The sequence below is a fragment of the Geospiza fortis genome, unplaced genomic scaffold (assembly GCF_000277835.1).
Source record: "Geospiza fortis unplaced genomic scaffold, GeoFor_1.0 scaffold637, whole genome shotgun sequence".
Lineage (NCBI taxonomy): Eukaryota > Metazoa > Chordata > Aves > Passeriformes > Thraupidae > Geospiza > Geospiza fortis.
The window spans coordinates 807,478-823,769 of record NW_005054515.1 but is presented as its reverse complement, the minus strand read 5'-3'; the positions used below and the strand labels follow the sequence as shown (position 1 = coordinate 823,769).

The 16,292-nt window shown below is 43.9% G+C and overlaps 1 protein-coding gene across 1 annotated transcript in view; it reads left to right on the top strand.

Annotated features, from left to right (window-relative positions):
- The first annotated feature begins 5,842 nt into the window (after positions 1-5,842).
- The window catches only part of TET1 (tet methylcytosine dioxygenase 1), a 68,816-nt gene continuing 58,366 nt past the window's right edge, over positions 5,843-16,292 (top strand). Inside the window, 2 exon segments of the mRNA XM_031063607.1 lie at positions 5,843-5,877; positions 7,655-9,703. Coding sequence (XP_030919467.1) covers positions 7,778-9,703 — 1,926 coding nt within the window. The 5' untranslated portion in view covers positions 5,843-5,877; positions 7,655-7,777.

Genomic DNA, 16,292 nt, shown 5'->3' with positions numbered 1-16,292 from the left:
TGGGGTCCGCCTGCCTGCGCCGGAGGAACCGGAGCCCTGCGGGGCTGTAGCCCCCGGGCTGCTGAGGGCTTGTCCAGCTGCTCCTGGAGCCTGGGGACAAGAGCTGCTGCTCTCATGGCAACTGGAGGCTTGGTGCTGGCGGGGAGGGGCGCCCTGCCGTGCCCGTGAAAGAACCAGGGGACATGGATGAGGTTCCTCGAATGGGTGAGCAAAAAGGAGGCGGCGGCCTGGCCTGCTGGGAGGTAGGAGCAGCGAACCTTGCCCAGGTATGGCTGCTGGGCCCGGGCAGGAGCAGGTAACCTTGCCCAGGTATGGCTTCTGGGCCCGGGCAGCGAGCAGGGAACAGCCGGCGCTGGTGCTGGAGCAGGCACAGCAGCAGTCAAAGGAGACGCGCCAGTTGTGTGCCCAGCCTGTCCTGCACTCCGCCAGCCTATCCTGCTGCACCCCAAAGATATTTAAAGGGCAACGGAGTCCGCTTCTCTTGTATGTCGGCCTAGGCAGCAGCTAGGCAGCGTGGTGAGATTGCTACTCCTTTAAGGAGGAGAGGGGAATGTGGAGCAGGGCGTGAGCGCGCCGATGTCAGTGCAGTGGGGCGGTGGGACCCGGCTCCTGTAAACAAGCTGGCCAGGCTGGCTGCACCAGCGTGCATCTGGCTAAAGAGCTCTTCCTCTACAAATTATAGTGCAATAATAGCAAAATGGGCAAAAATCGCAGCGTTAGGTATTTAAACGTGGCTGAGTGGATTTCTAAGGCAGAGGTGTCTCTTTGAATTTTCAAGACAATGGAAAAACCTGTGAAAACAATAATAATAATAGTAATATTCCAAATAATAATAGTTCTCCCCAGCTGTGCTCAGTGATTTTTGAGGTATTCTTGTGGAAATAAGAAAGCTACTCCGTGGTGTAATTACCCTGTTTTTGTTATGTCAGTCAGCGTGAATTAGGAAAACAGATTGAATTGGGAAAATGTAACATTTAGTCTTGGCCTGGGCAGGTAGCCTGGTCGACTCTAACTGTAAAGAAGGAGAAAGCTGGTTTGTGCTTTTCTGAGGTAGCACAAGGGGGGGTGGTGGTTGTTCTTGAGATGAGGGTCAGTCCCTCAAGATAAGAGTTTGTTGTGCTTGGGGGAGACAAGGGCAGACTGGGTTGTGCAAAGCAGGTAATGGGGAAGAGCTCAAAGTGAGATGTAGCAAGGAACTTTGATATTCACAGTTTCTGTAAGACCTAATTCTTCACTGTGTACTAATTAAAAATCTTCACTAATGGTGTTTTATTATGACTGGCGTGATACCCTCGTTGTTGAAGCTGGCCTAAGCACTTCCATCCTGCTTTCTGTTTTCAGATACTTAAAATTTCAAAACACCTTTCAGGCTGAAATTTTCCAGGCTTAATCTTTGCCTGAAGGTTCTTCCCTCCACCTCCCCCTTCTTTTAGCTGAGTTTGAGATAAGGTGATTCAGTTAATGGTGGTGGGGGTTTTTTGTGTGTTTTCTTGTTTTCAAGAAAAGGCAAACCCCCTGAAGAATGTAGTCATATTATCAAAAAGAAATGAAGTGCTTTAAACAGCATAAATACAGAATTAGAGAGGCATATCATGAGCTGAGCTCGGGTGTTTTGTTTGGTTTGCTTGCTTTTTTGTATTCAAATCTATCTGGAGTGTTCTGGTGGATGGCGTTTGTCTTTGATGAGCCTTTAGAAATTACTTGGTATATTTTTACATTTAGCATTGCCCCTGTGAACGTCAGTGCTTGGCTGCCTGCACACAGGTTAAAGTAAGCCCATGCTCCTGCCTGGCTGAAGGGAGGGTACTTGCACATGTGGTGTGAGTCTTCACAGTTGATTTTTGGTTCAAGTTGTTTGTCTGAGGCTTAATCTGCTTTGTGGTTTAGGCATGTGCGGTTCCTTGCCACAGTTGTATATTTTTTTGGTTTTTTTTCCCGTAATTGTTCTAATAGTCCTTTCTCCAAACTGGGAGGAGGGTTTTTTGTGGTACCTTTTTATCTGTGTGACTCACTGAGTAGGCTCCAAGGTGCACGAAGGCATTGCACAATGCTGACCAGGGCCATCTCCTGCTGGATTCATGGAGTGTGCCTATTTCACAGCTCCTTGTGCAGTGGGGTGGCCCCTCTGCCTCATCCTCCAAACACAGAGGTGGCCTTCTGGGGCCAGCAAGGACAGAAATTTAGGATGAAGGCCTTGGTGCTTAGTCTGCTCAGCACCATCCTGTGTTGCTGATGAGTGAGTAAAGGACTGTGCTGTATGTGCCTTTGTCTGTGAGGGTGAGGTGGCATCCTGCAGTGCCTGTGCCACATTCCTGTGCTACTGGAAAGTGTTACCTTGAGCCAAAGTTTAATCTGTGTGGATGAAATATGTCCAGCTGCTGAAGAATGGCATAGCCCTGTAACACAGAGCAGAAAACCTCTGTGGAGGAGAATGCAGTGGGGAGGCCTCTGTGCATGAAGTTACTCATGGTACTGAGATGGCAGATGAGAAGTGTCGGTTTTATTTCTCACCCAAAGCCAAATGTGTATTCAAGGATTACTGAAGGGGGAAAGGGAAAATTGAAGCTGATTCTCCCCTCCTAACCCATTTCCCTTCTTTTCATATACAAAGTGTTCTACAGAGCAATGAGTGGATGCAGGGAACTAGGCCAAATTGGAAAGCAGGCTGGCTTTGGTGAGTTGGGAAGAATATGCAGATGATGTGACATGCTTCTGCACCTGAGGGTCAGATTTTATTGCCTGTCTCCTCTGGTGTCTCTTGCATCTTTCTCTAGAGCATTTGCTGCCAGAAGATGAGGTGGTTTTGACTTCTAAATTGTGCATCTGAGCTTGTGTGACAGCTTAGTCACATCGTGGCCCTTATTGCTTGGGACCTGCGTGTTATTGAGTGGCTCTTATGAAAACCTCCAGATCTGTTTCTCCTAAGAGCAAATCTCAAGGGACTTATTAAAAGACACCTAAACACTGAAACAAAATGTCCTTAAGTACATCTGACTGTAGTGAAACCAGGTGACTACTGAAACTAGTGACTGCTAGCTGTGTCATTTTTTCCCTATGCTGCTCCGTTTGTTCAGGGGTCACTCGCCATTTTTCACAACACCATAAAAAAACTGCCGTCATTTTTTATGAGGACGGACACATCTTCTAATATCTTTCTTTTTCCCCTGGCATCTTCAAACAAGAATCAAGTTATGTTACAGAATCTTGATTGACACAGTCTCTAGAATGAAAATTTGCTTTATCTTTTTTTTTACGCATTTGTGTGAAGTGAAACATTGTGGGTGGGTTTGGGGATTTTTTTTTGTTGGTTGAGGGGGGTTGTTGGTTTTGATTTTGTTTTTTTCTGAAGGCATTCTGACAGTATAGGGTTAAATTTCTTAATTACTTTGTAGGTAGAATTCTCATAATTGTTTGGAATTTTGAGAGGAGACAGGACTAAAAGATTTAGCCTTTGATTAGCTTTTCTAGCAGTATTTGTTGAGGATTATAGCAGTCAGTAGAATTGTTCCAGATTTATTACCACAAATGAGCAAAACCTAAGCAACTGGCCTTAAACCCAGCTTTCAGCTTTGCACATGGATTAGGAGAGATAAGTTGCCTCAAGAAACAGCTTCAGGATGCACTGATATTATCTAGGGCAGTTCCCTGCAAAGCCTCCTGTCACCCATTGCCCCTTTTCAATCCTGGGGACACCTGTGCTCCCCTGCCAGGGAAGGCATGGCAGGTCTCACCTGGCTTTCAGAAGAAAGCATTGAATAAGTTTGTTTCTCTCCAGGATGATAGAAAACTGACAAGTTATTATATTGCCCTGTGAGTTTTATGTTTTATAATCCTGTTAAGTCCATGTAGATGTTTTGGAAACATAATTCATTCCTTGTTGTGAAGGAATTCATTCCTTGTTGTAAAGTACACATAAAGTACTTTAGAAGCAGCATAAGATGATTTGCAACTGCTGCAGATCTCAACAGTCCTTGCCAGTGCTTTCAATGGAAAAGGGAAGGTAAGAGATTTCCTAGTCTTACAGGAAACAAAACTCAAAAACCAATGTTGCAGCTGCCTAATACTCTGGTGCTCACTGTGGAGGAGGACACAAAAAAATAGCCATGTGACTTACAGGACAGGCTATTTAAAATGTCAAGACAGTTTTTAGTGAGCAGTTAAGGTGTATTTAGCAGACTGGCATTCAAGACTGGGGTTTTTGAGGGAAGCAGAGATCTCTTGCTAACAACCATTTTGCATAAGACTGTAAGATCACCTTGCAGGTCAGGTACTCAAAGTCCCAGACAAATATTGCTAAAGTGAAGCATCCACCCCCTACCCCCCAAAAGATTTCCTTTGGAGGTCTATTCGGGTCACTTTTGAAAAACCTAAAGTCACTCCAGTGACAAAAATGAAACAAAATGAATTAAAGTGTTGCTGTTCTTGTGACCCTGTATTGTCATCTCTGAGTCAGGCAAAGCCTTTGCCATCTTTTATAATGCAGCATTTAAAGCCAGGCAATTTGCTACGAATACCAGCATTCTTTTTTTAGCAAAAAAAAGGGAAGTCTTGAACCACTCTGTTCATAGCCTCTGTAATTTCGGCCCTGAAGAGAAGCAATGCTTTGGCATTGGTAGTTTTCTACATTCTTGCCAGACAGGTGTGTTTCTCTGTATTAAATTTTTTTTAAAAAAGGACAAAACCAACCAAAGAATTCCAAGATGATGTTGCTTCTTCAGTCCTGAAGCAACTATTTTGCAATTTTCAAATCATGTAGTTGCAGAAAGGTTTGAGTGGGAAGGGACCTTAAAGATCAACTCATTCCAAGCCCCTGCCATGGGCAGGGACACCTTCCACTAGCCCAGGCTGCTGCAAGCCCCTTCCAAGCTGGCCTTGGACACTTCCAGGGATGGGGCAGACCCTGTGCCAGGGCCTCACCTCCCTCACAGGGAACAACTTCTTTCTAGTATCTGATGTGAACTTGCCCTCCTTTGCCTTGAAGCTATTCCCCCTGTGTCCTATCCCTGTCCAAATGCACATAAAGACATTTATAATGTAGTTGTAGTAATGATTTAAAAAGTTACCAAACTGTTAGAAATTAAGCTTCTGATTGATAATTTTGACAGTCATGCTTCCTGAACTTGCACAGTAACAGCTACTTGTGTAAGCAAACAATATGAGCAAAGCATCATTCACATGCAGTATTCTGAAACATCCACTCACTGTTTCCACTGCAGACCTCCTGTATTCTCTGGTCATTCTGCTTCTGTTTTAGGGCTGATAAAGAGAAAAGACTTTATCACTTCAGTCCCCCTCCTGATTCACTCATTGCTATGTTGCCTGGCCTTTGTTGATGGCTTGCTTTCTTCCTTGGTCTCCTGGCTATAGGCTCTGAAGGTAGCTCACATTTCTTCTCCTGCCACTGTTATGTAGCTCCTCTGCTGTGGCTGCGGATGTGCCTGCTGCTTGCTTCCAGCTGGCTCTGCAGCCCTCCAGGCCATCCTTTGGAATGAGGATCCCAGTCTCTGTCACAACCCCAAGAAGCTGGGGAGGCTTTTTGCAGGCTGCCAACAACTATTTCATGGACCTGCTGATTTCTGATTCATGGAGTGACTCCTAATGGCCACGTCCCCCTTCCCCCATGTGCCTCCAGAGAAGGGCAGGGGGAGGAGAGCGCTCGGGTTACCTTCCTTTCAGTGTTGTGTTTGTTTTACTGTTTCACTGCCTGACCCAGCTTTTATAGAGAGCTTCTGTGGGAGCTGTTCAGGTGTCTTGTGCGACCTTTGAAGCTTCACCCACGACTATAAACAGCTGCACGTGTCTGCTTAGTCCCTCCAGGCTAGAAGTGTTGCTGTGGAGGAGGAATGCTTTTGATTCAGCTTGTTCACTGAGTGTTTGGTGGGCACGGTTTTCTTTTTGAGAAGTGTGTTTAGCCTTGTTTTGTGCAGCATTGCTGGCTCTGAGTGATATTGGTGTGTGTGAAGAAGCCTGCTGTCTCAGGAATCATGTTCATCTGATCTGCAATATGAAGATGTGATACAAGATAATCACATCATGTTTAGATAAGGCGCATGATTTGTATGTGTAGTACAGAGGATCAGCTGGCTTGCTACAGCTGAATAAATAAGAGACAGGCTTCAAAATGCTTTAAATAAGCTACTCAGAAAGAGTTTGGGGAGTTCCTGTTAGCCTTGGTGGGTGCTGTGGCCACTGGGCAGCCTGGCCAGGGCTGTGACAAACAGCTGTCAGTGTGCTGCTTTGGGGAGCAGCGAGCTGGGGGCGCACACAGGCCATGTGAGCTGGCTGTGCTGGGGGCAGTGCTCTTTGGGCTGTATTAGCAAAGCTCTCCCCACCTTCAGCAGAGCTCAGAGCAGGCTGTGGGGAAGTGCAGCCTCCCTGAGATCACCCTGCTGGCTTCAAGGTGGGGACTGAGGTCACAGGAGGGAGTGATGATGCCAGGAACCTGGGTGCTCTCTTCTTTCCTTTTCTATTTCCTTTAGAAGCCAAATGCCCTTTCTTTTATTCGCATTTGAGGTCAGGATTTTAGACATCATCCCCATGCTTCTTGTACTTCCTTTTCTTGGCCTCTTCCCATCAATGAGAGGAGCAGAAGGCCTGGAGGAGGCTTAAGGAATGATGCTGAAGGGAAGATACTTTCCTGCTGGAGACGATAGAGCCTCTGGCTCTGCCTGGTTCCATTTTAAGGGCCCTTGTCTACCCATGTGATCTATCCATAGAGCTAAATAAAGCTTTTAAAGCCTTCTGTAGGTACTTATATAGCACTATGTGCTTAAAAAATATGTACTTGTGAGAATTTCTTTACTTTAAAAAAACCCACCTTGAAGGAAATTGGTTTGGAGCATGAGAAATTTGTTGTATCTTTTGAGATTATTCAGTTTGTTTGGGGAGTTGGGGGACCTGTGCATTGCAGTTGTGGCTGGGGACAAAAGCTTGGGACAGATGTGTGGTGGTTTTTTGAAGGTAAATTAAGTCTTAGTGATGAAGCAGAGACATCTGCCTTGCATAAAACATGATATAGGCCCAGTATGGAATTAAGGGTTGGAATGTAATACATTGTGCTGTGAAGGTATCCTGGAAGGTGACACTGGGAAAGATCATTCTTCCCTAGTCCAGTTCCCCTGTAAAAATCACAGGTTGATCTCTTTGGGGAGCTACTTACTTATCCCATCTTAAATGGAAATTTACCACCGTGGGCTATCAGTGGGTGGTGAAAGAATGATAGATGCCCTGTGATGATATATTGAGTGTGCACAAAAAAATAAACTCAGCTTTGTTCTTTTGTTCCTGAATGTCCTTACACTGATAAATATTAACTTCTCCTTACTCGGGGGAAGTGTATCGGTTAATGAACTGTTAATAAAATTGAGAAAACTCAAACTTTTTAGTACTGACATAAAATAGTAAATATGTGGTGTTGCCTGGTCATTTGAGTTCAGTTTGCTTTTTTGTTTGTGTTACAGGCCTTTAGGCAAGCTTTTTATTTTGTAGAATACTAATATTTTAAAAGCATTTGTGCTAGCTGAACATAATGCCCAATACTGCTATTTCTGATTCTACCTCTATTTTTAAATATTAATAATGGTCAGCTGAATATATGTGCACCTTTTTAAAATAGAAGTATATTAATGCTGTTTTGTATCTTTTTCTGTTTCAGACTTGGCATTGTATGAGCCCAGAAAGCAGCAATGGGAGTATGCAGTTCTCTACTGAAGAGGTCTCTCAAGAGCTCATGATTTTGTTCCATCTCTCCTCTTAACATTGCTCCTGCTCCGCAGACATGGCTCACCATGCCAGGCCTTCCAGATCAGCCAAAAAAGAAGAGTTAGGCAAAAGGAAAACTAACCAGAGCAAAAAGAAATCTAGCCAAGTGAGAAAGAAAACCACAAAGGCTTCCACAAAAGCTGTTAGTTCTGGAAAAGGTAAAAAGCCAGTGCAAGAAAAAGATGTTAAGAAAAAACAGCAAGAAAAGAGACCAATCATGAGCTCTTCAGGTAGACTTCTCAGGAGCAATGTAACCTTGTCTGGAGCATCTTGGGTGAGTTTGGAGAAGGCTGACAATATCCTCTTCCACACCCAGGATTCTTTCAGCATCAATGGCTTCACGATGGCTCTCCGGAACCGATCCTTCTCCAGAAGCTGCTCCCAAACTCCAGTAATTGCAAAGCCCAGGAAAGCTGCAGTACAAAAAAGGCTAGAAACAAAGGAAAAGCATGAACAAGAAGCCCTGGCAGTAGTAGAAGAGAAAGATGCTGAAACAGGGGAAATAGCTTTGAAAGAAGATGTAGCTCAAGATGAGTTAGCTGCTCTGCCTGTAGAGGGCTGGCTGTGTGCTGCCGGTGAAGAGGAGCCTGTTATCCCATGTGCCAGCCAGCACGAGGAGGCAGAAATATCTGAAACAGATGACTCCATTCCAAACAGTCATGTAACTGATGATGGTACAGAAGCTTCAGAGGTGAAATCTAAGCATGAAGACCTGCCCTGTGAGCAGATACTCAGTGATCTTGATACAGGTAGTTTGGCTGAAGCATTTGTTGAAGATGCTGCTCTGGTGCTTCCATCTTTTCCTTCTGACTCTGGAATTGCCTCTGAATCAAACTCGAAGGTGCATGCAGAGGCTCCCTTCAATGTGGTTCCTAACAGTACAGAACCTGACTCCAGCTCTGTTGATACCTCAGGCCTCAGCTCAGCAGTACTGATAGAGTCAGTCACACTTGCCAAATTCCACATTGGAGCAGGGTTGGACATGGTGCTACCTAGGGGAGAACAAGACTTGGATTCTGCATCTCTAGTTACCTCTGAGTTTAACTCACAAGAACATTTATTAGAAGATGCAAGGTCACTGGCAGATTCCTGCTTGAAGGCAGGCTGGGGTTTGGAATCTGAGAATAAAGACATTGTTTCAAATTCCAGTTCTGTAGCTGCCTCTGAATCAAATTTGCTTTTACATTTTGAAGGTGCAAGCTCACTTGCAGAATACCCCATGAAACTGGTTGTGGATTTTGTACCCATTCACAGAGAACTTGATTCAAATTCAGATCTGAGCTTTACAAAAGAGAATTCAGAATTTGACACAAAGAACATATTTAGAGTATGTGAACCAGTCTCCAATACCTCTTTAAACAATATTGAAGTAGAGGACATCGAACAGCTTGTTAAATGTATTGATGCAGAGACACTAATTTTGAATTCAGGGTATGTCCCCACTTTATCTTCAGATTTAGGAAAAAGCACAGTTGATAAAATCTCTGCTGAGTGCTCTGGACAATTCTCTGCAGGTTTCGTTTCAGAGTTGCCTTCAAGCATGGAAATCTCTGCTCTTGCCTCAGCAAAAGCCATAAATGCAGATTTGCCAGCTCACTCAAGACTGCAGCATAATGATTATTCATCACAGCTGGGAAGTGTCGGAGTAAGCTTGAATTTGGTTCAGGACAACGTGAGCAACAGCACTGAAGCAGTTGAGGCCTCAGGGCCATACTCTCTTAAAAATCCAGCTGGTGATTACCCTCTTCCATATTCATCTCTGCTCCCTATGCTGGAGAAAAAGAAACGAAGGCGTTGTGGAGTGTGTGAGCCCTGTCTGCGGAAAACAAACTGCGAGGAGTGCAGCTGCTGCAGGAAGCGCAAAACCAGCCACCGCATATGTAAAAAGAGAAAATGCGAAGAACTGAAAAAGCCACCGCCGCCAATCACGCTACCTTTTGAGGTAAGACAAAGAAGTTGCAAATTAAGTCACTCTTTTGAGGCTTGAGGTGCATCTTAAAATTCTGCAAAGGGAAGTGCTGGCCACATTACAGCTTCAGAGAGTTCTGGGTTCCTGTTGGTGCTAACAGGTTGTACAGTAACTTCCTCTTGTCATCTACAGAACTGTGGGTTAGAGTGAGCTGGAGTTAGTCTTGTTCCTGTTATATAAATGTGTAAAAGCAAAGGTAAATATGGCTTTAACTCTGTGTCCCAGATGTTGGTATGTTGGCCAAAAGAATGGATGAATTGGAGTGCATAAAGAAATGAGGAAGACTTAGGCACAGAATGCGGGGAGGAGGGAGATTGAGGGAAGTCTTAGGAGACTGCGAATTACAAGGGAGAGTGTTGGTAGTTTAAAATACTGAAGGCTAAAAGCTAAGGAAGGCATGTTTTCTGCTCTTTGGTTCAGTTAAAGTAATTTGCTTGTGATGATGACAGATTTGGTGGAAATCAGTTTATAAACTTCAGGACCAAGTTGTAGCTGCATTTTCCCCTTTCGCATCTCTCTGCCTTTCTAATTGTCTATTCTTCTGTTTCTCTCATTTCACTTCTCTTTCCTCTCTCCCTTTGTCTTTTACCACATTCCCCATACAGCCTTTCTTTTTCTGTGTTTCTTACTCATTTTTCTGACCCATCAGCCTTTTATAACCCAGGTGATAACTTTTGGAACAAAGAGGAGGGGAAAAGACAGTCTGTATGCCCATGTGATAACAGCACTGACCTTCTGAGGGATTTCAGTTTCAAGATCAGGCTTTAAATCAGGTAAGGAGGGAGTTGAAGGTAGATTTCCCACATCCCAACTGAATTCCCTGACCTCTGAGCTGCAGTGAGACTCTGCAGCACTGGGTCCAGCTGGGAGTGTTCTCTTCATGGGATCCAGTAGTACCTGAACCACAGAGGGGGAGAGGCTGTCTTGGTAGTTAAATCACTTTTGCCTTGGGATGTGGGAAAACCGAGGTTCCAGTCTCTGCACACCAGTGTGTGCTCTGAGAGGAGCAGTTCACACCGGGGAGAATGCACCTGCAAAACCTTTCTGCAGAGCAGTTCCATGAAAATGCTGTGTTCTTACAGCAGGTAGGAATTGCTGTCAGCTGCAGAGGCCTCAGGAGAGCTCCTGCTTGCACTGCTCTGTCCTGTGCTCACCAGGCTTGGCAGAGAAGTCCCTTGTGGTTTCCAGGTAGGCAAGCACACAGCAGAGTCCTGGAGCAGTGAGGGGATAAGGTATATTCCCCTTTGTGGGGGGAGTGTATTTTAAGGTATGATGTTTAGGGAAGTAGGTTTAAACAGTTTGGCTCAGAATTCATTCAAAAACCTCTTTCTGTTTCAGCTGCTCCTTAATGCTCTTAACAAATAAGTGAGGAGAGGGACAGCTGTAATGTGACTTAAGATGGGTATTAAAACAATGAAGGTGGTAGAGACTTATCCTGACCTTTTACAGCAAGAGAGTAGTGACATTGTCCTTTTGTATATTTAGTCAGTTGCATTGAAGAGAAGTTCATGGGAGAGGATTTGTGGAGTTGAGGTAGGAAGTGATCTAAAAGCCAAGTTTTAGAAAGGGTTTTGGCAGGGTCTGTGAAAGGAAGCACTCCAGCTTTTCTCTCAACCTTTGTTTTCCAGGCTAAGCATACTGCTTTTCTTGTTGCTCAGCCTGACCTACTCCTTGCAGATTAGCTTTGCCTCTTCACCTTTGTCATCTCTGAGCACTCCTCTTACTTTCTTTATGAGAGATTCCTTGTTTTTATTCTTCTCTTTGGCAGCTTTTATTTTGGTGTGCTTTTATTTCATTAGAGTGGCCACATTGATATGATGCATTCAGAGCTGCACCAGGAGCCTCCTTCATTTCTTGTTAAATTTTGGATGAAATTTCAGGGTGCTGCATGGAGGAAATGAAGTATTGCTGACATTTAAGAACGTGTCAGGTATTTTCTTATAAAACTGTATTTGAATGAAACCTGGTGTCCTTTCAGATATTCCTAGAGAGAGGCCTTGCTTCATTTTCAGTCTCTAGAAACTGTGCTCTGAGGAAATGAGAAAGTATTTCTGCAGTGTTATATCAGCTCTTTCAAGGTGTTGAGATGGGGAAGGTGTTGGGGGATGGGGAATGCTATCACTCAGTTTAGCAGCTATCCTTTAGATAAGATTGCAGGGAATTCTATTGTTTTCCCAGACTGGAAAACAATGTAGTACTGGGACTTCTGTGGCAGTAATGTGTTTCAAATAGAAAGCAGCTGAGGAAAACCCAAAACTGTAGGTCTCTGTCCATGGTATGGAAAGTGAACATAAATAATTAAAAGAAATGAGATTGGCTTCAGTGTGTTGCTTGTTCAGAAGAGTCATGCTTCTTTCTCTCATGTTGGTGGAATGTAAGCATTTTTTGGAGGTGATTCACTGGGAGGAGGGTGTAGGGGGATAGAGCAGGAGCATAGTTGAAATATTGGTGTTTTGCCTTAAAGGAATTATCTCTCCCCAGTCTAACTAAAAAAAATGCAGAAGTCCCAGTGAAGTCAGTGAGAGCTGTGTGCATTAAATGGCTGTATAGCCACTGTGGGGGTTGGCAGTCCATACCTGCTGCTTAGGAAAGAAAAAGTGTTGGTTTTCTTTAAGAACTGAGGTGGATTTCCAGCTACAGGGAGTAAGGCCTGGCTGGTGGAAGCCATGAATGTAAACTGAAGTGCATTTTCCAGCTCCCATGCCCACGTGTGCACCAGCACTCAGCCCTTGGAGAATATCAGCTGCTTGTTTGGAACTGGCAATAGTTAGGTTACTGTTATTTCCATTAATTCACACATAATCCAGATAAAGATTTGAAAACTATATTGGACTTGAAAAATACCATTTAAAAATAACAGCCATATAAACATTAAGTGATATTGTACCTTCCTGAATGTAATGGGTTTTGCAGGGATGTGACATCATGAAAGTCTGGATATGAGGCATTGTGGGCTGTAGTTCCCAGCCCCTGTGTGGAGCAATATTGTTGCATATAATGCCCCTCTTCCTGAGGAACTCACACTGTGCCTGTTTGTTTGGAGTTGGTAAAGAAGAATCCTAAAATGTATAAGGGAAAACATTTTCTTGCCTATTGATTTTTTTAAAAGTGCAGCCCAGTAAATAAAATGTAAGGAAGCTTTTGTAAGAAGAGGAAAAAGGCTTTATCTTGGGTTACTGTCCCTCTCAGAATGAATAATGCAGGAATACTTCACAGTGAAGAGTTTGAGATGCTTACCCACACAGGATCATGATGCTGCCACATTTTTGTCTTATCTTTAAGACTGCTGCTTTCTGAAACAGTATTGCAGTTACTGAGGGCTTTTTACAGCTATTTTGTTCCAAAAAGCAGATTTAATTCCAAGAAGTGGTGTGCTTTGCTGCTTTGCATACAGTCAGGGCTGTCTTCATGAGTTGCAGTGTGGGGCGAGGATTTTGTTGGCTTCAAAAGCAGCACGTGGACAGGAAAGGTGGCTCATGGTTTATTTTCTTTTCTCCATGGCCAAATATTCCTGTTTTGGCTGGGCAGGTGCTGCAGACAGAGCCTGGAGATGCTGCTGGTGCCAGCCCAGCTCTCCTGGGGGAGCTGCTGCCCTGCCCATGGAGGTGTCAGGCTGGGAGCTCCAGTTCTGGGCTGGACTTGTTGGGGTTTGTGACCCCACAGCTCCCAAAGGGCCCTGAGCTCACAGGGCTGCTGCTGAGCTGGCAGCGTGGGGAGCCCTCATCTCCAGGGCTGCTTTCTTGATGCCTTGAGAAGGCTGACCAAAAACAGAGACTAGACAGAGCTAAAGAATAAAGTAGGGGTTTGTTAAAGGCCTCAAATAGATCCAGCTTGGGCAGCACAACCCAAAATGGTCACAAAATGAACAAGTCACAGGGTCTCTCACTTTGATCAGTTCTGCTCCATTTGCATATTGCAGTTAATTGTCCAATTACAGCTCCAGCCCCTTCTTGCTTTTCTCTCTTCAGTCCATGTTGTTTGTGCTCTTGGGCCTGAGATTTGGATCATTTGTCCTTGGTCCCCAGCTGGAGAAGGAATTGTTTTGTCTCCCTGCTCTGTGAAGAGAGCTCACCATCCCCTAATGTGCAGCTCAGGACTACACTAAAGCAGCACAGAATCTGAAAAATATAAAAGCTGAATCCTGAGGCATCATTTTGCAGGGCTTGTGCCCACATTTTAGGGTCTTACCTAGGCAGGGAGCCCTCTTGGGTTGAAACCATCTGCTGGGGAGAGCTTTAATTCCTGTTAGAACTAAATAGCTGGATTTAGGGGGACCTGTAGTCAACAAACTGGCCAAAAAAATGAGGTCACTGAGTGTTAGTTCACTTGGGTTGCCCAAGGTGTCTTGAGACATCTTATTTAATTGCTGTAATCTGAGTAACATGAAATATTAAATAACAATAAGGGCCTGCTTGTCTGTGGGTTTTTAACACGCTGCTGAAAAACCCAGGCATATTGAAAAAGGATGCTGCAATTCAAGTTGGTTGGGAGCTTTCCAGTAGCCATTCCTTGAATGGAAAATGCTGAATGAACAGGAACTTTTCACAGCTACTATCTGTCTTAATGCAGCTGTTTTGGGGGGAAGTTTCTCAAGGCTTGAGAAATGAAATTTCTGTTTAAGACTTAAAAAGGGGATGAGAATTATTAGAACATGGTGGTGGTAAGGGATTTTTGCCTGATGCAGACCAGGGGCTTGAGCTTTGGTCTCCCACATCCCATCTGTCTCTTCTTGAATTTTGAAAGTTTTGCTCTGCTTTGGAACAAAATCAAGTGCTGAAATCTGGAGGAAAAAAAAAAAAAGGCAAAATGGAATTCTTGTGTTCTAGCCAGGCCCAGCTATAATCAAGAAATTTAGACTTTGTGGTATTTATTTTACAATAGACTCCAGAAATATTTAAGCCAGTTGAATTTTAAAAGGAGCACACCTAAAACCACTCCTGAGTAGTATACTTGAGAGTTTTGTGAGGGAGTAGCACACAGCTAGAGGAGTTTGGGAATGTGTGTGATGAGCAGAGCTGCATGCAGCCTTCCCTGCCCCACAGATGCAGGTCAGGGAGTTGAAGCTGTGCAGTTTTCTTGTATTTTTCACTGACACTCATACTCTGTGGGAGTGTAAAATAATTACAGCTCACAGCACTTGGCCATTTCTGTGTTCCTGGGTGGGGACCATAATGCAGGCTAAATTACAGTGAGGAGGATTAGTTTGTGCTCTAGTTATTTTCAGAGGCTGTATTTAACAAGTTGCCTCTTCACTGCTCCTTATTTTCTGTGTAGGTCCTTAAAGCTTTTATGGGGAAATGATTTGAAGAGGTTTCTTTCCTTCCTTGTGTCTGAGGACCTCTAACATGAGGTTACAAGGAAACCTGAAAGTGCGGTCCAGTGCATGCACCAGTCTGGGGTCTAAATCACAATATGGGGTCTTAGGTTTCTAAGGAAACAAAATTTTTCCTTTTTTCCCCCTGTATTGCAAAGCATCTAAGTAGTCAAAACTACCAAGAAGAATCAGATCACTAAGTGTGTGTGATTTCCACTCTCTCATTCTAATGTGCAAAAATGACCCTTGCAGACATGGGGTATTTGGGGAAAAGAATACAAATCAGTATTTTAATTTTACCTTATCCTAATTCCTATTTAATACATCATTCTGATGCAACAAACAAAGAACTTAAATACAAGGTAGCATCAGACAACGAAAAATGGGTGACAGCTTTCTCTGATTTAATTGCTACGATGGGGAATGAGCTGTGTGAGCATTTCTGCTGTTTAATTGATTTGGACCAATAAGTGGACAGTAATTACATTACAGTCTAGCATTAGATAAGAAAACAGATTGCAGTTGGTAGCTGATGAGAAAGGTGTTCTTGCTGCTTTTTATCTTTATGCATAAATCCATGGCCAACGTTCTGGTTTAGATGTGAACTGCAAGTTGTTTCAGGGAGCGCTTGGGTGCTGCAGTGTGAGATCGCTGTGCTTGGTTTGATGTCCCTGGTTAGGGAACGAGGGCTCGCTGTGACCCCTCCACCTCCGACCTGTGGGGAAACAATTACACTCGATGTTATATGGTGGCCAGTTCCCATGGCAGTCCGTGTGCAGTGATTTGTTCTGTTGGGTGCTTGTGAAAAACGCCAATCACTTGTTTTTAAAGTTTTAAAAGTTTAATAGTAATAAAATGGTTATAAAAATAGTAATACAATTAGAGTAATAATAATTTGGACAATTTGAGTTAGGACAATAGAGACGAAGAGTTACAGACGTGCGGGTACCTTTTTCTGGGCAGCACGAGCCCGAAAAAGGACACCCATTAACAAAGGATTAATTCTTAAAAACAACAGCCTGTTGCATATTCATACACCTCATACATGATGCAGAAATTCCATTCAAACACAGGATTCTGTCTGTCACCGTCAGCTTCTTCCTCTGAATCCTGACAGCGCCTTTGAGGCGGGAAGAAGTTCATTTCTTCTGATAAGAGGGCAATAAATTCTTTTTCTCTGAAAGATTTAGGTGTCCTGGGGCTGCTATTTTGCTGCAAGTCCTTTCTTTAAAAAAAGTATCCTACATA